The sequence below is a fragment of the Pithys albifrons genome, chromosome 19 (assembly GCF_047495875.1).
Source record: "Pithys albifrons albifrons isolate INPA30051 chromosome 19, PitAlb_v1, whole genome shotgun sequence".
NCBI classification, from domain to species: domain Eukaryota; kingdom Metazoa; phylum Chordata; class Aves; order Passeriformes; family Thamnophilidae; genus Pithys; species Pithys albifrons.
The window spans coordinates 6,613,557-6,636,037 of NC_092476.1; the positions used below are offsets into that span (position 1 = coordinate 6,613,557).

The 22,481-nt window shown below is 48.2% G+C and overlaps 3 protein-coding genes across 3 annotated transcripts; 1 reads left to right on the forward strand and 2 right to left on the reverse strand.

Annotated features, from left to right (window-relative positions):
* Positions 1-2,396: 2,396 nt before the first annotated feature.
* ARMC7 (armadillo repeat containing 7) lies at positions 2,397-4,786 on the forward strand. The gene is made up of 3 exons (XM_071573411.1): positions 2,397-2,601; positions 2,728-2,871; positions 3,749-4,786. Exons 1-3 carry the CDS (start codon positions 2,535-2,537, stop codon positions 4,084-4,086), a joined length of 549 nt encoding a protein of 182 aa, XP_071429512.1. The 5' UTR covers positions 2,397-2,534; the 3' UTR covers positions 4,087-4,786.
* A 336-nt stretch (positions 4,787-5,122) lies between these two features.
* Positions 5,123-10,758, reverse strand: NT5C (5', 3'-nucleotidase, cytosolic). The gene is made up of 5 exons (XM_071573410.1): positions 10,503-10,758; positions 6,627-6,727; positions 6,486-6,546; positions 5,624-5,738; positions 5,123-5,540 (listed from the first exon to the last, which is right to left on the reverse strand). Exons 1-5 carry the CDS (start codon positions 10,683-10,685, stop codon positions 5,398-5,400), a joined length of 603 nt encoding a protein of 200 aa, XP_071429511.1. The 5' UTR covers positions 10,686-10,758; the 3' UTR covers positions 5,123-5,397.
* Positions 10,759-11,743: 985 nt separating this feature from the next.
* On the reverse strand, positions 11,744-22,404 carry JPT1 (Jupiter microtubule associated homolog 1). The gene is made up of 5 exons (XM_071573757.1): positions 22,241-22,404; positions 19,588-19,730; positions 18,914-19,011; positions 16,767-16,794; positions 11,744-12,701 (listed from the first exon to the last, which is right to left on the reverse strand). The coding sequence occupies exons 1-5, from the start codon at positions 22,294-22,296 to the stop codon at positions 12,559-12,561; spliced, it is 468 nt and encodes a 155-aa protein (XP_071429858.1). The 5' UTR covers positions 22,297-22,404; the 3' UTR covers positions 11,744-12,558.
* Positions 22,405-22,481: the final 77 nt, after the last annotated feature.

Below are 22,481 nucleotides of genomic sequence, written 5' to 3' on the forward strand. Positions count from 1 at the left end.
TTCCAATGCCTGAGCACTCTCTCTGCAAAGAATTTGCTTCTGATCTCCAGTCTCCCCTGGCAGAGCTTGAGCCCATCGTGCCCCCTTGTCCTATTGCTGAGTGCCTGGGAGAAGAGACCAACCCCCACCTGGCCAGAACTTCCCTTCAGGCAGTTCCAGACAGTGCTGAGGTCACCTCTGAGCCTCCTCTTCTCCAGGCTGAACACCCCCAGCTCCCTCAGCCTCTCCCACAGCACTTGTGCTCCAGTCCCTTCTCCAGCCTCATTGCTCTTGTCTGGCCCCGCTCCAGCCCCTCAGTCTCTTTTCTGAACTGAGGGGCCTGGCTAAGGCCTGGCTTATACTTTTGTACCACATAGAAATAAATAACTGTCCTTCCCCATTCTGCCTTCCCACACCATTGCAATGCTAAAATACTGAGCATTGCTGCACTCAGTGCAGCTTCCCTGCCCATCCTTCTGATTAACATGGTCACAGGCAGGTGTTTTGTGCTGTGTGGCAGGACAGGTTTGCCAGCCCAGCAATCCTGTCACTGTGCCATGAATTTGAGGGATCAATCCACCTTCAGTTTGCTGTATGTGAAAATCAATTGCACTCGAGATAACAAAAAGAGACAACATGTACTCATGGCCTGTTCCCTCCTTATCCCAGAACCTCTGAGTGTAATTGCTGCAATAAAAGCAATACGGATTTCTGCCAAGTCCCACCCCCGAGTTTATGATATTTATTGGCTTTTACTTTATATTACTTTATATCCTTACACAGCAGGAACCAGAACTGAACCCAGTTACCACATAAAGTCATTGTGTTAGTCCTGACCCAGGGAATTGCCCAGGCCAGGCTGGAATCACTGGCTGTGCTTTAATTCCCTCCTTGGCTTTCCCTCATTTTTTTCCCAGGTAATTTATCTCGTTGTGCCCTGGTTTTACCTCTCCCCTCACTCCTTGGCTTTCCTTGCTTTGTTCCCTCAGGTAATTCATCTCACTGTACACTTACTGTGCCCTGGTTTTACCTTTCCCCTCAGCTTCTAATCCTTTTGTCTTTTACAAACTCCCAGGCACTCAGCAATAGGACAAGGGGGCACGATGGGCTCAAGCTCTGCCAGGGGAAATTGGAGAGCAGAAAAAATTATTTCCTGAGAGAATAATCAGACATTGGAAAGGGCTGCCCAGAGAGGGGGTGGATTCCCCATCCCTGGAGGTTTTTCAACTGAGCTTGGCCGTGGCACTGAGTGCCATGATCTGGTAAAGGGACTGGAGCTGGACCAAGGGTTGGACTTGATGATCTTGGAGGTCTTTTCCAACCCAATCCATTCTGTGATTCTGTGAAAAGACAAAAATAAAAATCCATTTTCATTGTCCTCCTTTAGTTTACAAGATGCAATCCCACATTTAAACTGGAATGTAACCCCGGAGCAGCAGCACCACAGCCAAGGGCTGGGATTGAGCAGGAAAGCACAGACACATGGGAAAATTAAAAATTACTTGAGGAATTAATTAGTGAGCAAGGAAGGCTCAGCTCCTTCCCAGAGCAAAGCTTTGCCATCTAACAAAGCGCAGACAAACACATCGACAGGGTCATTTATTGCAAAGATATTCATTTATACTTTATATATTTATATATTTGTATATGTGATATATATTATTGGGTGTGTATATATATGTATATATGTGTGTATATTTGTACATACATATGTGTGTATATATATGTATATATATGTGTGTGTGTATATATATGTATATATAGTGATAGAGACCCCTCAAGAAAATTGGTTTTATCCCTTCTCCATTAACTCATATGATCTTTACCAATTTTTAATCAGACCTGTACTAACTTTGTATTTTACATTAATTTTTTATTTTAGCTTGCACCCAAGTTTGTCTAAGCACAGTTGTTGCCAGGGTATATGTAGCAGTTATTTATCTTAACCATGCAGAGCTTTAGTCACAGAGGAGTTTAACCCTGTGGCTGTAGGATGAACTTTGAGAAATAAACCAAAAACCCTGTCTAGATCAAAGGGTGAGCTGTAAACAATAAACCAGAAAACGTGTCTGGATTGGAGGCCTGAAGCTGTAACAGTATTTAGTTAAAAAGAAAATATAGAGCTAAGAGAGATAAGAGCTGTTAAGTCACCCAAAATATCCTGCTTGACTTTGGGGAGGGGGTTTCAACTGTAACTCAGTATATAAACCTGGAAACACAAAAATCCCGTTAAGCATGTCTTTGGTGGGGCTACCCCTCATGTTCCCAACGCTGAATTAAAGGAAGGATTTTGTTCTACTCTGTTGGATTTGCTTGTTTCTTAATTCAACCAGAGGACCCACCCACCCTCACGCACCCGCCGTGCCCCGCCCACAAAATGGCGCCCGCCCCGCCCGCCTGAGGGAGCCGGTCCCGCCGTGCCCCGCCCACAAAATGGCGGCGGGCGGGCCCTGAGGGGCTGGTTCGGTTCCGTCCCACAGAACACCCTCCCGCCATCGGCACCGACCCGGCTCCTCGGGGAACGGGCGAGCCCCACGGGCGCCCATGGGACAGTGATGGAGCTGGGGCGGCTGGAGTACCTGCAGGCGCTCGTCACCGAGTTCCAGGCGACGGACAGTGCAGGTAAGGGCAGCGATGCCCTCACACACCTGAGCGTCCCCTCACGCACCTGAAAGCTCCCTCACACACCCGAGCGTCCCCTCACACACCTGAGCGTCCCCTCACTCACCTGACGCTTCTCCCTTGCAGAGGCCAAGGAGCAGGTGCTGGCCAACCTGGCCAACTTCGCCTACGATCCCAAAAACTACGAGTACCTGCGGCAGCTGCAGGTGCTGGATCTGTTCTTGGATATGCTCACCGAGGACAACGAGACCCTCGTGGAGTTTGCCATCGGTAAGGGCTGTCCCTGGCAGGGCAGGGCACACCAGGCCCCACACCTGGCCGGGGTTAATCCCCCCAGAAACACCCACTCTGTGCTGGAAAAGCCTCATTTAGTGCAATGTGTGGGGTGGGGACAGACCTCAGGGCAGGCAAGTCACTTTCTGGAAAGGATTTTGGTTTTTTTCACCCCAGACTGTCAGTAAACACTACATGATTGACTTTCTACTGAAATCTCTCGTATAGGGCAGTAACAATTAATACATAAATTTTGCCAGGTATACTGTACATGCCCAGTGTTACCATTCTGCTATTGACAGCTGGTCTTTTAGAATACCTGCTTGACATTTTTAATAACTTCCCTGAGAAACTGCCTTATGGTGGTTTTTTATGGTCTGAATATAAGCTAAGGGGCCAGAGCCTGTGAGTGATTCCATGAGATGATAATAAATATAATTGATTTTTAAGGTCTGCGGCTTCTCCAGGTTTCAAGTTCAAACACTCCCTGCCTCTTGCCAAACACTGTTATCTCCATTCTCTGGTTTTCTAAAACACCTGCAATAAGCATCTCTAAAACACCTGCAATAAGGCTTGTATCGTATCCTGTGTTAGGGATAACTGATCCTGGAATCCTCCTGTGGAGCTGTTTATGTGCAGCACTAACAGTGCCCTCTAATGACACACAGGAGGTGGAATGTGATGGTGGAAAACCTCTGGAAAGAATCAACAGAACACAGCCTGGGGAATCATTAAGAGTTCTCCATCCAAACCTCACGGAAAATCTGGATACTTATTTCTGTGTTAGAAACAGGCCGAGCTTGGATTTGAATCTCATTGTGACAAAGATGAGGGTGTGGCGGGTTTCTCTTGTCAGACACTTGTGCCATTTCAGGTGGTCTTTGTAACCTGTGCCTGGATAAAACTAACAAGGAGTACATCCTGGAGGCCAAGGGGGTGGAGCCCATCATCAACTGCCTGTCCAGCTCCAACGAGGAGACCGTGGTGTCGGCTGTCACGACGCTGATGTTCCTCACGACGCCGCAGTCGCGGGCGCAGACCACGGCCCTGCCCGTGGTGGAGTGCATGCTCCGCTTCTCCCTCTCGGCCAACAGGCGGCTCAGCAACCTGGCGTCGCTCTTCCTGGAGGATTACTGCTCCCCTCCACAGGTGGAGGAGGCCAGGAACCTCAGCAAGCACACGGCAGTGGGGATCCCTCTCCCCAAGGACTGAAGTTGTTTAGAGGGAAACCTCCCTCTCTTCTCACTTTGTGCTCATCAGGTCAAGAGCGTGTCAAGAAGAGCACTAAAGAGGGAAGCTGGTCCTGCCAGCACTGGGGTTTAGTTGACAGAGATGATGGTACAGCTCTACCATGGCAGCTGGGCCAACCAGGCAGCTACAACTGCAAGCCAATATTTAAAATAAAGCAGGTCATGGCTGTTGGAGAGCAGTTTGCCAAGTGCAGCCCAGCACCCAGCTGGCACAAATAATCCTGCCCAGCAATGAGGGGGTTTCTGCTTGGGTTATTGAGCAGCTTATATCCCCTCCAGTTCCTGGCTGATTTTGCTGCAGTTTCCCCTTCAGTGTCAGTGACAACTGACATGGAGTGTCAACTCAAATGACTTCAAAATGGCACAGAAATTTATTCCTCCTGCAGGGAAAGAAGGTGTTTTACTGCCCTGGCAGTTCACAATCTTTCTCCATCCCTGTGGAACTAGTTATGCCACCCTCTCATTGTGCCATAGGCACCTGGCTCCTGAATCACTGCACAGGGCAAGCTGTAACTATCTTTTAAATCAAGAAGTGGAGAGTTGTTTTTCTTCCATTACCACTGGTGAGAAAGGTGAAGATTTAAAAAAAAAGGCTCACAGCAGTCTGGCTCATGAGAGCTGCTGTCTTGTAAAAACTTCTCTTAATAAAACATTAACTTGAATGCTGTGTAATCAGTTCTGTGTGAGCTCATAAATATTTCTCTGCAGCACTTGCAGCCTTTGCCCATTCTTACTCAAGCACATGGGCCAGAAATCGAGGCCAGCTTGGTCTCCTTTCATTATCAGCCAATGAAATGAGAAAACCCAAAAGCCAGGCTGGCTAAATATGTAACATTTAAAAGGTTTGGCTGCTGAGCCCAGTGCCCCCAGACAGACACCCACACTGTGTCTGCTCGAGTTTCAAGAGCTTTCCTTCTTCCTCTTTTTAACTCCTCTCCACCCCCAGACAGCACAGACGAAACAGGAGTGAGGTTAAACACACACACACACACACAAAATCCAACCAATGTTTGTGTTTTACAGTTTCTCTTCTCTAACAGCAAACATCCAAAATGCCAGAAATTTGGAAGCACTGCCTGATTGCACATGATTGCTACAGAGATTAACAGTGCAGAGGAAACTTCAGAAACCCAGAGAGAGTCAGCTCTGCACCAAGTCTGACAGGGGCAGCTCATTTCTTATAATAACTGACCCCGAGGTGACGGTGCTCGCTGCCTCCTGGGCCAGATGGGATTCCCTGGAAGTGGGAAGGGCACAGCACCCCCTTCCTGCACTACAGCCTGCGCTTGCTGTCCAGGATGGCCTTCCAGTCGTGGGCCCAGGAGAGCAGGCGCCGGCGCGGGGCCGGCAGCTGGACGTGCCTGTTGTGGCAGCAGGTGAACAGGATGTGCTCCCAGCTCGGGTTGGACTCTGCACCTGGACAGGGAAAAAGGGCAAAGCTGGAGCCAGCTGGGGGGGACTCCCCAACCACCAGCCAGCACTGGGAATGCTGCTCAAACCTTGGATGGTGTCCTTGTCATCAAACAGCAGGTCAGCAGCTACGACAGTCTTGTCTCGGGTCAGAATAATCCTCTCCACAAACTCGGGCCCCAAGTGTTTCTCTACCCACTGATACTGCAGAGACAAGGAGTAAGAGAAAATCTGGCTATAGGCTCAGTTTGTACATCACTCATGCCAAGTCAGCCCTAATGCAGTAATTTTTTTCCCCTATAAACTCACCTCTGTGTCTAGGAATCCCCATGTGGAGACTGGCCACAGCCCAGGACTGATTTAACCTGTGGCAGCCTTCACTCAGCACTGCTCTGAACTGCTGAGTTTGTGAGCAGCAGTGGCTGCTTGCCCAGAGCATGTGGATTGTGCCCATCCAAGTCACTCCAGTGACCAAAGTCTCCCCCCTGTTCTCATGCCAGGAGCAAACAGGACTCATTCCAACATTACAGCCCCCTCAGCTCAGCATTGGCCTCTTTTGGGGCAGCTGGATACCTCAGGCTCCAGATTCAGACAGAAGGTTTTGTTGGTCAAGGACTCTCCAGTGTGGAATCCCTTAGGAACACCCCATCCCTGTAGGAACTGCAGCAGTTCCTTTGCTATCAGCTGCTGACACAGCTGGTCCCAACCCAGCTCCAGGAGCCCAGGGCTCACGTGCTCCACAGTAATTCTGGCAGCATGTGACACTCTGAGATTCCCCATCCTGAGCTACTGCTCCGTGTCTGGGCAGCTGTTCCTCAGACAGGGATCGAGGGAAGCCTGGCAGCTGGAGCAGCCACTGCCTTTATGAAGGAACAGCTCTGTCTTGGGTAGTAAGAAACAGCAAGGCCTTCAAAAGCAGCATTGAACCCAGTAAAATAAATTCTCTCCCACCTTTTCCACGATGCAGTGCTCGTATTTCCGGAGGGGACTTGTGCAAATGAAGACTTGGGTGCTGAAAAGAAAACAGCCTTCATTAGCAGTCAGAGTGTGTAAGGTCATGGAAAAGGGCTGCAGAGTGCAAAGTATCCTTACTCCTGCATGTGGATCATCTCCTGCATAGCTTCAAGGGCTCCTGGAACTGGATCCAGCTTCAGGAAGAAGCCAGGGGACTCATAGACACTGGCTACCTTGGCCTGCAGGAGACAAAGGGCAGTTAGCAGTGTCTGTGTTTTGATCTGAGATGTCACAGCAGTTCTCCAGTTACTCTGTGTGTAACAGCCAGCAAAGGGCTGGTGCTCCCCAGGAGTGGATTATAAAATTTCTCACCTTTTGGGTTCCAGGAAAAGTCCAGCTCAGGAACACAAAGTTACTCCCTGGTGGCTCATTCACAGTGAGGAGGCAGAGCTGCCCCTGGCCTGCATTTGTTCCCACCCCGAACAGCCCTGACCCACAGCTGGAGCTGCTGAGCTCTGACAGAAGGAGAGCTCTGTCCTCACCCCTTCCCAGCACTTCTCTCTGGACTGACTCTTGTCAGGCTTCAGTTTCATCCTCAGACAGAAGGGTTAAGCTTCCAGCATCTCGATGAATCTTGCCTTCCCAGGGGTCCCACAGGGAACTTCTGAGAAGTCCAAACAGCATTTTCCCACCTGCATTAAAGTCATAGGTTCCCATGCCACTGAATAATTTGGAAAACCTAACTCTTGTTAAGTATTCTTCCAAGGCAGGCTGCAGCCTTTGCTTAGAAATTGTACAGGGTTGCTTTGCAGTCCAGCTGATGGTCTCTTTGCTCTGTATCCCCAGTGGAACATCAACATAAAAACCATTTCAATTAAGCAGCAACAAGAAGGAGTTGGCATTAAACCATTCTCCCAGATCCTGGAGCTCACTCAGTTATCATCACCTGCAAATACTCATAAATCAACAGCCAGAAATTTGGAAGCACTGCCTGATTGCACATGCAAATCAGAAGAGGCTGAGGTGACTGGGTGCAGACGTGGCAATCAGATCTGCCCAGATCTCTGTTTCCATGCAAAGCCTCCCTGATCCCTGCAACAATTCCCTGGAGCTCTTCCCAAGGAGACTGAATTACAGACTCAGGGCTTGTGTCTGAAAGCTCTTTTATCCTACAGCAAGTCACCAGAAACTGGCAAGTTTCCACCACGTCACAAAAAAGTCTCCTTTGCTCGCCAAAGAAATTTGATTTGATGACTCTTAGACTCAAAAGACTCATTTCCCTCCCCCATCAAAAAAAAGTTACTAGGAAAAGAAAGTAAATCCATTTTCTTTCCTTGTTTTCATGCCATCAGTGCTGAACGTTTCCTTTTAACTTCCATGAGCACGATAACAACTTGGATGCAAAACTGGAGTGACTACTCTATCCCTAAGCTTTCCTGTTTGCACTTAAAAACAATTCTAGACACTTAAAAATTCTAGAGACTTTTGCCATCGCTGGGGGTGTTGAGTCCTTTTTTGAAACTGTCTGGGGCCAGAAAACACACCCTAAACTCTGAGGAGATAAATCCCTATCAACAAAAAGGCTACACACACAGGAGTGCAGATAGGCAAGTGCAGTAAAGAACGTTTTGAACAAAATAAAATGGATTAGAAGTTTTTCTAAATAAAACGGATTTACAAAGTGAAATTAAAGATCAAAACAGAAATAAACCCCCAAGTAATGTCTCGTTTCAAGGGGCAGCTGCTCAGCACTACCAAAGCATAAACACCCCTCAGTAAGGGACATAAATCAGTAGCACAGCACTTCCCACGCCCTGGCACGAGAGTATCCCACACTCTGGCAGCTCATGGACAGGCACAGCCAACACCTGCCACACAGAGCCTGCTGTCCTGCTCATCCCTGCTGTCCTGCTCATCCCTGCTGTCCTGCTCATCCCTGCTGTCCAGCTCATCCCTGATGTCCTGCTCATCCCTGGTGCCCAGCTCATCCCTGGTGTCCTGCTCATCCCTGCTATCCTGCTCATCCCTGGTGTCCAGCTCAGCCCTGGTGTCCTGCTCATCCCTGCTGTCCTGCTCATCCCTGCTATCCTGCTCATCCCTGGTGTCCAGCTCAGCCCTGGTGTCCTGCTCATCCCTGCTGTCCTGCTCATCCCTGCTGTCCTGCTCATCCCTGCTATCCTGCTCATCCCTGCTATCCTGCTCATCGCCTCCTTTCAGCACTGACAAACTGCAGCCTCAGTTTCCCTGCACATCAACGAGGCCCCACAATCTCCTGGCACAGGACAGACAAACCATTCTTGGTGTCTGGGCTGCTGGTTCCTCCCAAAGCTTTTCCTGCAGCTGGGGGCAAGGAGAGACGTTCCACAGGGATTCTCCTGCCTCACAGACACCCTGTACAGCCATGGCAGAACTAACAAGGGCTCTATTTTTAAACTATTTTATGGGTTTTACACAAAACCCAAAGGAGCTTCAAATCTTAAACTTGTTCTTGGCTAAACCAGCACAGACTCCAGGGGTTACTGAAGGAGACAGACACCCAGCACAGCTCCATAAAGCCAATTTCCTTGGGAAGCCAGGCCAGTAATGAACAGCAAGATAAGAGCTTTCTGCCACTGCTGATCTGCGTGTGACTCAAACCAGTTATCTGGTTATTTCATTGCCACACCTAAGGTCTGGGGAGAACCAAATTAGGGAATGTGAGTGCCTGAAATAGAACAAAACACAGTTTTCTGGATAGATCAGATTGTAGACCTTCCAAAGAAGAAAATATAAAGTCATGATTCAAATTACCTGCAACTTTTTTGTCTAATATACCTAAACAGGATTCACTTAAGGAATACTCATTTTAACAATAAATCATGTTTGTTTAGGTAAAATAATAACCAAATTCATGCTTACTCCCTGAATTTACAGGTTCCTACAGTTCCAGGAACTTTTGAGCATCAATAGTCATTAATTAGAGCTCGGGCAGTTTGGAGCCTGTGGAAATGCTGACTGGACCCAGCACTCCCATCCATTGCCCCAGTGCAGGAGCCTGGAACAGGAGGGATATGAATGTGAATTGCCATTTTTTAGCAGTAAAACTCCTACAGGCTCAGCATAGGATCTTAAAATTAGCAATGAACTTCTCATGGAAAGTGTATGGCACAGCCTGGATCAACATCCATTGTTTCCTTACAGAGTCCTTGACTGTGCTGCTGTGACCAGAGGGAGGGGTGAGGTCTGGACTCACAGTATTTTTAATTTTGCCTTGCAAACCTCTCTGACACTCATCCAGTCACCAGCAAACATTAAACATGGCAAGTTTGCATGGACATTGGGTGTTCCAGAGCTTTCTGCGTGTTCCCTGCCGTGCACTCTGCTTTGCCAGGGCACACAGAGGGAATATGGACACAGGATTTCATCGGCTGTACAAACCCATATACAACATTTCTATTTCTTGTCCTGCTGTGGAGCCACATTAACACTCACAGAGCACTCGGAGCTTGGGGTAAGTCATTACTTTGCTGTACAGCAAGAGTAAGAACATGAGTAGGTAAAGAACAAGCTGGAGATGGCTCAGTGAATAGTTTGATGACAGAGTCACTCCCTTCCAATTCCTGTACATGTTTCCCTGTAAAGGGCTGGTGATTCTCCTGGAAGAGTCACTAATTACCACCATACAAAACAAGGCTGCATGAAATGCAAAATTAGAAATACTGTGAATCCAGACTTCACCCTCCCTGCTGCTCACTGCAGACCAGTCTAATCAATGACTATTGACGCTCAAAAGTTTCTGCAATTAGGAAAAATATAAATATAGGGCACAGGCATGAATTTGGTTACTATTTTACATAAACAAACATGATTTATTATTTAAATGAGTATTCTTTAAATGAACCTCATTTAGCTACACAGAGACAAAAGAAGTTGCAGGTAACTTAAGGGGTTGTGGCTTTCGAAAAACTACCGCCCCGACCCCGAGCTTTGCACGCCCGGGGTGGGCAGGGGGAGGAGGGTGAGGTTGGCACTCACCTCCAGGTCCTCCCGCAGGTTGCGGTACTGCTCCCGCACCGAGAAGCCCCTGCGCTCCGCCAGCTCCACGCGCGGCTCCGCCGGGAAGCGGGCGCGGAATTCCCGCAGCACCCCGCCCTCGAAGTCGGCCAGGACTCCATCCATGTCCACCAGCACCCGCAGCGGCCCGGCCGGGCTGCCCATCCCGCTCCCAGGGCCCGGATCTCCGATCCCCGCTCCCGGCACACGCGGGCGGTGCGAGCAGCAGCGCCCTCGGCTCGGCACACGTGGGAGGACACATGAATATGCACAAGCACATGAATATGTATCTATGAATATGCACGAGATGGGCGTGCCTGGTTCCTCGGGGACAGCCCCGCGCGGAATCAGCGGTGGCTCCACCACGAACCCAGGAAGGGTGAACAAGAGCCCTCTCCAAACCCCTGGGGACCCCGCAGTGGCCGGGATGTGACTCTCACATTCCCAGCACGAGGAGGAGAAGGGCAGTGAAACAGCAGCATGGCTCGGCCAAGGCCTCACCAACCATAAGGGAGCACTGACACGTTCTGCTGGGTGTGGGGAGCGCAAGGAAATACAATTTGGTTATTTTCCGTGCTGTACCTGCACCGGTACCTGCACCGGTACCGCGGCACGGGAGGGATAAGGAACCCCCTCCCTCCCTCTCCCCGCGATGCAGGAGAGGAGGAGCAGGTCAGAGCAAATCCAGTTTTGTAGGTTAAGCACCTCAGGTCCGGGCTTTTCCAGCACTGATCTGGAAAGCCAGGGTGCTTTCAGACACCGGTTCTTCCAGGAGCAGGGTGGGAAAGGAGCCACACCAGCTCCATAAATCCTCTGCTGCAGCTTGTCCTGCAGCAGATCCCTCCGGGGCAGCAGAGCACTTCATGGTTTGGTCTCACATCCACCTCCACTTTTAGGTTCCTGGTTTTGGGGGTTTTATTTTTCTTGTGAGGATAATAAACTTCCCTCTGTTTTCTTGAGACAAAAAAGGTATTTTGGATAAAGCAGATTATATCTATCAAGCCATATTCCACACTTCTCTGCTATAGATAGACGACAAGAATTAAGAGATAAGTCAGACAATCTCTTCAGGGGAAGATGGCACGTGATGTGACCTCAACCAGGTGCAAGAAAGCTCCTCCTCTGCTGCATCCCACCTCTGTCAGAGTAGGGCAGGTTGGCTGAGACAAAGCCAACTGAGAAAAAAGCAAAACCAACCCATGAAATAAAACCCACACAGGAAACACTGCTTCAAAATTTCTATATTATTTACTTTTAAGCAACAATCCAGCTCCGTGAAATTACAACACACACTTTAAAGGATGAGATTTTCACCTCATGGTCAAGCACCAGCATGATCATGCACAGCATTGAGTCAGTTGTAAAAAAAAAATGCCCTGTAATTCTTATTTATATGATCCACTCTACCTTTACTGAATGAAGTCTGAATCAGCCCCTGCCCAGCACTAGGCCAGGTGGCTCTGGTCATCAGCCCTCTATTTGGCACAGACCCTGCATCATAGTAGTCCAGTATCAAGATTTATTTTGTTTTTAAAGGCAGCATGGTGTACATTAACCACTTCATGATTTATATGGCACAGCAGGGCTCAAGGCATTTACCACATGCAATCAATGAAGCCTTTTGGATCCCTAAATCCCCCATGTATAGGGAAGGGACTGCTCTTGCTGATTGTTTGCTGGCCTGGTTAACCAGGATTCTAGACCCTTGTAAAGCTAAGGGGTTCTAAAAAAACTCAGTACAAAAACCCTCTAAGCACACTTAGAACCAAGCTACTCTCCTTTGAATTACATTACAATACTTCATAAAGCTTTCCCTCAAGTCTATCACTAGAAAACACTCATGTCACTTCCAGTAGATCTGGGGGAAACACAGGACAGAAGTGGAAAAAACCCTTGATTTCAAAAAAAGATGGAGTACATAAAGTGCTTCTTTTTAATGAACAAAATTTGAGATGTACAGTCAGGCTCAAGTTGTGCAGTTCACAAGCATGGGGGAAAGAAACAGACACGAGTTCAAAACAGTCAGGAAGGGAAAGGTTTAACCGAGGACTAGGCTGGACTTGCCACCGGGTGGATTTCTCCTGGACGGTGCTGGTGCTACTGGGCTAGGAACAGGTGCAGCAGGCAGGGATTTTTCTTCACTCTGACCTGGGGCAGCTTCTACATCAGCCTCAATGTTTTCTAGAAGAAAAGAAGCTTTTAAGGTGTTTGATGTGGATGATGAGAGCCAGATGTTTCGCTGCCTGTCAGTTTTCTCCAGGTGCACAGACACACTCAAGTGCTGCTGCAACCTGAGGGCAGGGCAGACTCAGCCCTCAGAAGTGTTTCTCAGATGGACTCTGCCTTCCAGCTCAGTTTCAGGAGTTCATCAAGAGCCACATTCACTCAAGGGACACCAGCAATTCATTTTTCTTAATGACAAGAAGCTTAAGGTTTAAGTCTTGTACATACAATTAGTCAGTGTGTGACTCTGGCAATTGTAACTCAAGTCTGAGCAGGTGCTGGAAGGCAACTCAGAAGAACCAGCAAGAGGTCAAACTACATCCCCAATTTTGTAACTGGAGGGGAGAGGATCTGACACACTTCTGAGGCTTCACACAGAACACACCAGGGACAGCCATGCATGGGGAGGCTGATTGTGCACTCCCTGGAAAGCACACGAGAGTTTGTTTTAAATCCTTCTGAACAACCACAAGTGCAGACAGGACACAGAAGGAACTCTGCACAGGAAGCACTTTAGATACTGTAGCAAAGAACTAATGTATCCGCTTTGCTGACAACTGAGTACAGCGAGTATATTAGCATTTCATAGGTTTATGGATTAACACAACCAGTTCTGAGCCAAAGGCCCAAATCAGCACCCCCTGATACTGGAGGGTGAGGGCAGTGGAGCTTCACCAGCAGCTCTGTGAAGAGGTACCCTACTTGTTTACAACTGACCCCTTTCTCTCATGTAATCATCACTAGTTCTGGGTTTGGAGGCTTCAGACAACAGCTGCACATTCACCTTAAGCTTCATGTTTAGTAAACCTCGATTAAACTCCCTGCCCCAGCCTTCTCCTCAAACTGCAGAGGCACAACTTCAGTTTCACCTCCCAGGGCAGCCACTGCACCCCTTCACTTTCCTTGTTCACCTCCGCAACCTTCTGCTCTTTACGTGTCACAGACTGCACACACACCATTCAGGATGTGTGTCATTGTTTACAGAGACAAAATTATGCCATTTTCTCCCTGATGACATTCAGCATTTTGCTGGCACCTCCAAACACCTCAGAGAACACTCAGTGCCAAGGCAGATCCTGGGAACAGCACAGAGCTGAACACAAGGCTGCCATGGTTCAGGTGCTGACTTTTCCACCCTGGATTCATTACTTTACACTTACTTACACAAAGATTATCCTGCCACCTTTTTTTACCTGCCTGCCTCATTTAGTTGAGTCCTTCTGACAGTGAGATTTTCGCACCATCAGCACAATTTGACTACTTGAAAGAGCTCATATCACCAACAAAATTGGAGACTTCACTGTTCATTACCTTCTGCAGGTCATGGATGAAGGCACTGAATAAACTACCCCCAGCATCACTTCCATGGCTCATTTTTCCAATTTGAAAGGTAATTACTAAGAACTACCCTTTGCCTCCTATTTTTTAGCTACTTTCCTACCTCCAGGAATGGTTTTCCCCTAATTCCACAGCAAGTCAGCTTATTTCTTTTAAATAGTATTTGATGCAGAATTTTATCAGACACACCAAACCCCCACTTGTGCCCACTGAACACCCTGTATCCTTGCTTATAATAATCTCAAAGAACTCCAGCAGCTTAGCAGATCCCCCATGCAATCAGGAACAACCTACACTGCAGACACTCTGCTGTGCTCATTAACCCACCAGCACAGCTGAACTAAACAGTTAATACCACATTTTAAGCTTGAAGCTCCTGTAGCTGTTGTGTCTCAGTGCCAGCTGACTCAGCACCAGCACCCATGGAGATCATCTGTCCCTAATGCCAGACTCCACCTTTCTCTGTGTGTGTCGTGCAGTCAGACACTGTCTAGTTCTCCTTAGCTACTCACATTCATTCAGCTCACAGCACCACTGAGTCAAAGAAGAAACAAGAATTACAACCACAGGAGACTTTTGGGGAGGTTTGTGTAGCTCATTTACCCAGCTGATCACACATCAGCACTTCCCACACAGTCAAGGTGCAGATAAATTTGCCAAACAAATGACTGAAGTGGTAAATGGGGTCAGCTCGAATGTTAAAGCTCTTCCCTTCTCAGAGAGGGTCTAATCCCTGAACAGCTCCCTGCTGAGTGCACTGCAAACCCCTGGGAACTCTGAAACACACAGAGGAACTCCAGCTCCCAACCAAGAAGCAAGAAAACTGCTGCAAAAGGATCATTTTCTTTCCTTAGATAGGCATGATTAATAAATATCCACACCCCACCTGACACCTACCTGGGGTTTTAGAATCAGTTACACACAGAAAATAATTTCCACATTCAAAAGAATAAACATTTTTAAATGATGGAAGGCTATTAAGAGTCTGGTTATGCTGTGAACTCGTAAGCAGACAGCTTTATCTTGGAGGTGGATTCAGTCAGCCCTTTTCAAACCCTGCAGACACCTCCACAAATCCAGAACAAAGTCACAGGAGTGCCAGGTGGGATGTTCACCAGCCCAGCAGGAAAATCAAGGGGAGGAGTGACACAGCTCCACTGAGCTACAATACCCACAGCTATCAATGGATGAAATTCCTTTAACAATCCATCAGGATGCTCAGGGATCTGCCAGACACTATTTCCAGAAAGCATTAACTTTCTGCTTCTTCCCAAGTACCATCAGTGGAAGTTTAACATTCAAACCTTTGCCTGTCATTTTCATTTCATCTTGGCCATCTTCAAAAAATTTAATTTTTACTCATGGCCACAACAGGAAACAACTCCAGTTACTTTCCAGCAACACTTTTTTTTTAACCACCTCCCAGCAAACAATTAATTGGTCCTTGATAAGAACTTGCCTCACTGTCACTTACCAGAAACAAACCAAAATACAAATACACCACCTGTGAAAATGTGAACTTTTAAGAGTCAGGAGTGTCACTTTGCACTCTCAAGTTTCAGCTGATCCCAGACAGCTCCACTTCTGTTTCCTCCCAGCCCTTCTCACCTCTCTGTTTGTGGGATCTCCCCTGCCCCGTGGGGAGCTGGTTTAAACAAGCACCAGGAAGAGCAGCAGAGCCCTTAGAGCAGTTTATTTCTATTAGCAAACCACATCCTCCTACTCGAGGCATCGACTCCAGATGCCTGCAGTGCTAATTAAGATCAGCCAGACATGGGAAAGAAATCTTAAATCTTATAGTTTGATTAGAAGCTGCCTGCTAAAGAGGCAACACTTACTTTGGGCACAGATACCACTTAGAGGCAGTTGAAGCGCTCTGGGAAAGCTCTCCCCATGCCAGCAGGTCCTTTCAGGACATGGAGCTGTTAATGGCCCCAGTGATCTCCCACCACCCCGAGGTGTTGGAAGCAGCACTTGGAAAGCATCAAGTCAACACACACGTTCCTGTCATCGGGAAGTGAGCCATTCCTAAGGTGAATCTCACAAAGGAGAGATTTCCAGACTCAGAGCTAGAAAAACACCTAAAGGATGGCACACTGTTGGGAGGGGAAATGTCTCTGTTTGCAGGAAATTTGCAGTATGCAGATCCACTTCCTGGGCACAAATCAGCACTTTAAAGGCAACAGGAAGTTAAAAGCTGGTTAATGCAGACACTCCAGAGGCAGTAGCTGGGGTTGATTATTTCTGTATATGTAGAGTTTGCTGTATGAGAAGACAATAGGAAAGAAGGAAATTTTAAACTAAAATCAATTAATTTGACTGTCCCATTTAATTACAAGCTACTCTAACGGCAGTGCAGGCTTCAATCACTGAAATCTTTGCAAGTCAGTCTCCACCTTGCCTTCTAGTCCTCAGACAGATCTTTACACCAACAGCTGCTGGCAAAATAAACGAGCAGGACTGTTCTCCTTTTCAGCCTGATGACTCAAAGGCACTCCACCATTTCACTCCATACCCACACTCCACTGAAGTAGTCGAGTCACTTTATTGATTTGATGGATTCCAGAACAGCCCCAACTGCCTCTCTCCTAAGCCATAACCATTTATATATCCTACATCCTCCTCTATTGCAAAAACCACCTGCAAAAAAGGCTTTCACCAGAGGAGTCTGAAGAAGTTACTCACCAGAAATTTCACCACCAACATCTCCTCCCTAGAAAAGAGGGAGAAACAAGTTAGATCTCACGATTTCCGATGGATTTTCCCCTTCCATGGAGGGGATGTTCACTACTCCATAGTACCCTGGGCACACTGCTCTGTGTGGCACCACGTTCTGAGTCACAGACAGACACCAGAGTGGCACGGTGGGTTTTGCACACAGAGCTCTGCAGACTGGAATTATGTTTGTAAGCACCATTTTTTACAGACTGACCAATAATTTAGTCAGCAGTTTCTTTACCTAACATACTGTCAGTCCAAACAGACAGTACCAAAGTGATCCTAATGACACACAGCACACTTGTTATCCCCACACTGTGAGGGACATGGGGGGCACAAACACTTTACTGTGCCCAGCATTCTGCATCAGGCAGCACTGACAGGAACCAGAACATCCTCACTGCAGAGCAGGAGGGACAAAAAAAATCACAGATATCCATGAGCAGTAGTTCAGTGTCTTCTCCTATCAACTGAGCAACTCTCTACAACACCAAACATTTATCTGCCTGTTAACAAGGCAACCAACTGCAGGACAAGGGGGCAGGGGCTCAAGCTCTGCCAGGGGAAATTGGAGAGCAGAAAAAAATTCTTTCCAGAGAGTGCTCAGGCATTGGAATGGGCTGCCCAGAGAGGGGGTGGATTCCCCATCCCTGGAGGTTTTTAAACTGAGATTGGCCGTGGCACTGAGTGCCATGATCTGGTAAAGGGCCTGGAGTTGGACCAAGGGTTGGACTTGATCTCGGAGGTCTTTTCCAACCCAACTGATTTTATGATTCTAAGGCCAAGAGCCTTTGTTCTATCCAAGGTATTTCATTTCATTTGTGAAATGCTGATCAGCTTTTCTGCAACGTTGCTGAAGTTTCCCTCACCACATAAAGAGTTAAACACTCTGTATACACTGAGCCTGTTCACCTGCTGCAGTTTGACACAAAGACACAGAGCCCCAGCAGCAGCCAAGGCTCCTCAATGGCATGAGGTTTTATCAGCTTGCAGAGCTTTAACATTGCTAATTACGCAGTGAAACTGCAGAAATTGGGATAAAAAAAGTGCAGAAACTACACAAATTTATCACCTTAAATCTCAGGCTGGACTACAGTTCAGTAGCTCACACTTCTGCCTTTTGCAGCTGAACTAAAGCTGAGAACACCACAGTGCTTAACACAATTTAGCAGAAAATAGAATTAAACTAAACAGTTTGTTTTCTGTGGTAGCAGCTATAAATGTAATTCACTTACATTTGCTAAACTGAAACAAAACATTCTCTGTAACAAAGAACAGTTTTGTGAATTAAACCTCCAAGGGTTGTGGTGCTTGATGTCAATTACAAAAATAAAACACAAGACAAAAGGTGTCTGCTACAACATTTGAGATCCTCTATTCACCCACCCAGCTCTTTTCAGAAAGCCTGAAGATGGAGTTTTAAACAACAAGATTTCTTTTTTCCACTTAGACTGGTTCATGCAAGTGCAGGCTGTCCTACATTCCTGTGTTTCTAAGTTCAGAGAAATTACTGGTTTTTTACTGAATTTACTGTTGCTCAGAGGAATCCTGTTTTTCCCATTAAATGTAATCATACATGTAGCAAATGTAAATATTACATCTGGCCAAATTCACTGAACTGACACCATGAGCACCACAAATCGTGCTCCATGTTGCTACCAAGTGAAGGGTTTATATGGAAAATAACACACCTGATGGTATTATTAAAACTAATAACAGATAAAACAAGCATTGATTCTGAGGGAAGAACTTGTTGGGATGTGAAACCAAGTTCTTTGTCAGACCCATATAGAGTTTGCTGTAGGTAACTATTGTTTATAAAATGTTTAAACCCACAATCACACACAGAGCTGAAATTAGATTTCACAGCATTTCATTACTGTCTCAGCAATAAGACGAGTTAAGAGCTCCAAAAAGAGGTCCTTGTGAAAAATGCAGCCCTTCATCAACATTTAAGAGCATCCTGTGGAAAAGGGAACCTTCAGGAAAAAACAGATTTGAGAACAAAGCAACAAATCCTACAATGCTCCCAAATGTGAGAACACCAATTGTAAAGCAACACCACACAGGGCGTGAATTGCCCGTTATCAGGCCCTTTGTAGTCAGGTACTGACCTTGGGATCTACAAAGTCTCCGCAGTTTGCCTCAGTTGAGTTTGTCCTTTGTGGTCCAGATGATTCGCAGCTGTCTCTGGTTTCACCTGGCTTAGCCCCTACAAGCAGAGATTGATTCCAATCAGGTTGTAAGAGACACTCACCGGCAAAGCAGATCATAAACAGTCACAGGTTTGGGTACTTTGGGGGAAGGTTTTTCTAAAATTAAAGCTTTACTGTTCTAAAAACGTCCTGGTCTTTTAGAAAACAACTCACAAATTACTGTCTTTCAGCAGCATCTCATGCAGTGAGGGTGTCATTTAAACAGATGGGATTTAGGGAGCAAGGCCACCAGAACTCTGCAGAAATGGAAACTTAATCCCAGCTGTGAGAAAAACACAAGGCTGAACTTCCTCTGAATGGTAAGACACAAGTTCACTGTACTGTGACTGGATTAATGTGGAGAAATTGCATCCCAAATACAATTCTCTGCTTGCAACATGCCCAAGACTTGCATTAAAAAACCCCTTCTGGAAGCAGTTTGTGAGAAATAAACACTCCCCTGCAAGCTGACGTCATTTAGAGCTCAAAGGGACCAAGCAGAAGGTGAGCTCTGGTTTCCTCAGCCACCAGCTGAGACACCAAACGCACCAAAGCACCTCGGCAGGTGTGGGAACAAGGCCTGGGGGTCTTACCTGATGTTTTGGCCCAGGAAGGTGGGTTCTCTTCAGGAGTCCCAAAGATACTGGATGCCATTTTGTTCCTTCTCACAGGCTGTTCCTTGGGCTCATCAAACCCCAGGGAGAAGTTGGACCCTCCTCCAGGAGGACGCAGGACTCTGCAGAGAGAGGCAGCTTTAGAACCTGTCCCATTGCTGGAAGCTGCACCCCAGCCCATAAAACAGAGGCTGTCACAGCTCTAGTGCATCATTTGAACTACCCAGGCCAGCTCCTGCCACAGCAACTCTGCTACTCTTCACTTCAGCAACACTTACAAAAATAAAATGCTCCTGCACTCTGTTCCTGCCCTTGCTTCATTCAGCGTCACCAAGCGCTGCTGCCACCAGCCCTCAGTGAGAGCCAAAGGAAAAATAACTATGTGGGCATGTCAAATTCCAGCTTTTTAAGGAGAACTCTGTGAAGGTGAACATCAATCCTCAAACTGGCAGTGCAGCAAAGACTCAAGTTTGGCGGATGAGCCAAAGGACTGGTTGCACCACTGATGGCTGCAGCCTTTGTTTGGATTTGTTTCCTCAGAAAAACCCTCAGTTTGCAGCGTGCTGGTCCAGAGGCAAAAGGTGCAATCAAACAGACTATTATTAGGAGAGACACGTGTACCAAGCTCCAGATATGTAACCTAAATCTAACACTCTGCTGTTAGACAGGCACCAAAGGAGCCTGCTCAGTACTTCAGGAACTTTATTACAGTCTGCTTTCCAACCAACATTAACAGCAGCAGCAAAATAAATCTTGAAATGTAAATTCCTCCTGATCTTTCTTAAACAGGAGATCTTGTGTTATCTGGAGATGCCAGACAAAGCCAGGAGAATAAAACTGTATGTGAGAATTGTCACAACCCCCAGATATGGGAGTACACAAACAGAATTTGGGGTTCTTGGGCTTTCAAGACATCCAGTGCTCCAAAATGAACACCAGCTCAAGGTAGGGATGGTGCACTCTTCCTCTTCTTTACAAATAATTGAATAAATCAAAATTGGAACATCACAACAAACAGCACACAGCTTGTTAATGCTGCAAACCTGGGAATTCAACACAAAGAGCGTGTCTGACTCTACAGTGTCATCACCATGAGTAAAGCACTCAGACAGTTGGGGACTTTGTGTCTATTAAATCCAGATGTGACACCAAAACGCTTCTCCAGCCTGCAGAGATCAAACACCACAATGGCAAGGGAGATTCCCAAAGGTGTGTGGCGTGGAGATTTAATGGTGTTACTTGACCAGCAAACCACTATTCCTTACAAAATTCTTCTCCGAAGTTACAAGTACAATGCTCAGCTGCTCCTGGGAGGATCCCAGGAGACTGGATAGTGTGTTTCATTGCTTGTTTTGTCTCCTTTCTGAATTAACAGATACAGTGTAATGGTCCTGAATCACTTCTTTATTTCTTTTATCCCGAGAAAATGTCTCCATATAAAAGGGTTATTTTCGTAGTTACATCTGTTGCAGTTAATCTGAAGAACAGTCTGTTCAATGCAGGGCTTATTCCCACATCTCAGATCCCCTCTATTTTACCAGAACAGTGAAACCAGTACTTTGTTAAGGAAACGACAGTTTCCACAGACAGTCTTAATGACATTAACAGGAGAGGCAACTGAAGGGGAAAAAAAGCCATCACTCAAACTGTTAAAAAGGAATAATCCCTTTTTGTTAACCTCGTTAAAGGCAGACAGATTTTATTAGAAGCCTCGCAGAGCCTCAAGATGCTGCAACACGCTCCATGAAAGCCACGTTTAACACTCCAAGCAATGAGCTGCTCTTAAAATTCCACCTGATACCCAGCGGTGTCCACTCAAAATCCACCCACAGCTCCAGCCGGGAAGCGCTACGGTAAAGGGTTTGGAACATGGTCTGCAAAGGGTTTGGAAACGCGCTTTGCAAAGGCTATTTTTCGCTTTGAAACACACCCTGGAAAGCTGAAAAGGAACAGGAAGCATCCGCTTTGTGAGGCCAAAACCTGACAGCAGAAGACACACGACAGGCTGGACACACGGCACGATCCCCTCGGGCGAGCGCCGTGCCCGAGCAGCGCCCGCACCTCCCGCAGCCCACCCTGCCAAGTTCTCCTTTGTTTCCAGAGCGGCTCCGCTTCCCCCTGCACGCCCCTCCCGGCCCGGCTCGGGGCGACCCCCGGCCCGATATCCCCGACCCCTCCCGTCCCAAGACAATGGAGCCCGCGCGGCCCCGCCCGAGGAGCCGGGATGGTGCGGGGATAGTGCGGGGATGGATGGATGGCGGCGGGGCCCGGAGGGGCGCGGTGCCCCCCGCCCCCGCGCCGTGGCTGCGCGGAGAAGGCGGGGAGTCGCCTCCCTTCTTTGTTCGGCGTTGGGGCCGCACTCGCGCACCGAGCGGGTCTCGGCGGTCCCGGCCCCGCACCGCCCACCCCGCCCCGGGCACGGCGCGGTGCCCGCAGCCCCCCGCCTGGGCGCGGCCGCCCCCCAACCCCAGCCGGCCCGCAAGGGGGGCGGCCACGGGGACCCGCACAGCGGCAGCCCCGCCGCAGCCCCCGCCCCGGCCCCGCTCCCACAGCACCGCCCGCCCCGCCCCGCCGGGACCCCCCAGCCCCGCCGCCATGCGGGTGCCAGCGGCGCCCGAGCCCCCCCGCGGACCTGGAGCTGTTCCTGCCATTGGGGTCCATGCCCGAGAACGTGGCCGTGGTGGTCATGGCGGAGGGCGGGGGTGTCGGGCCGAGGGCGGGGGGCTCGGTGAGGGGCTCTGAGCAGTGGCGGTGCCGCGGACGGGGCTGCTCCTCCCGCCCGGCGCTGCCGGTGACAACTGCGGCCGCCGCCCGCCCCGCCGCGCTCTTATACTCACCACAAGCCCCGCCCATCCGCGGCCCTATCATTGGGC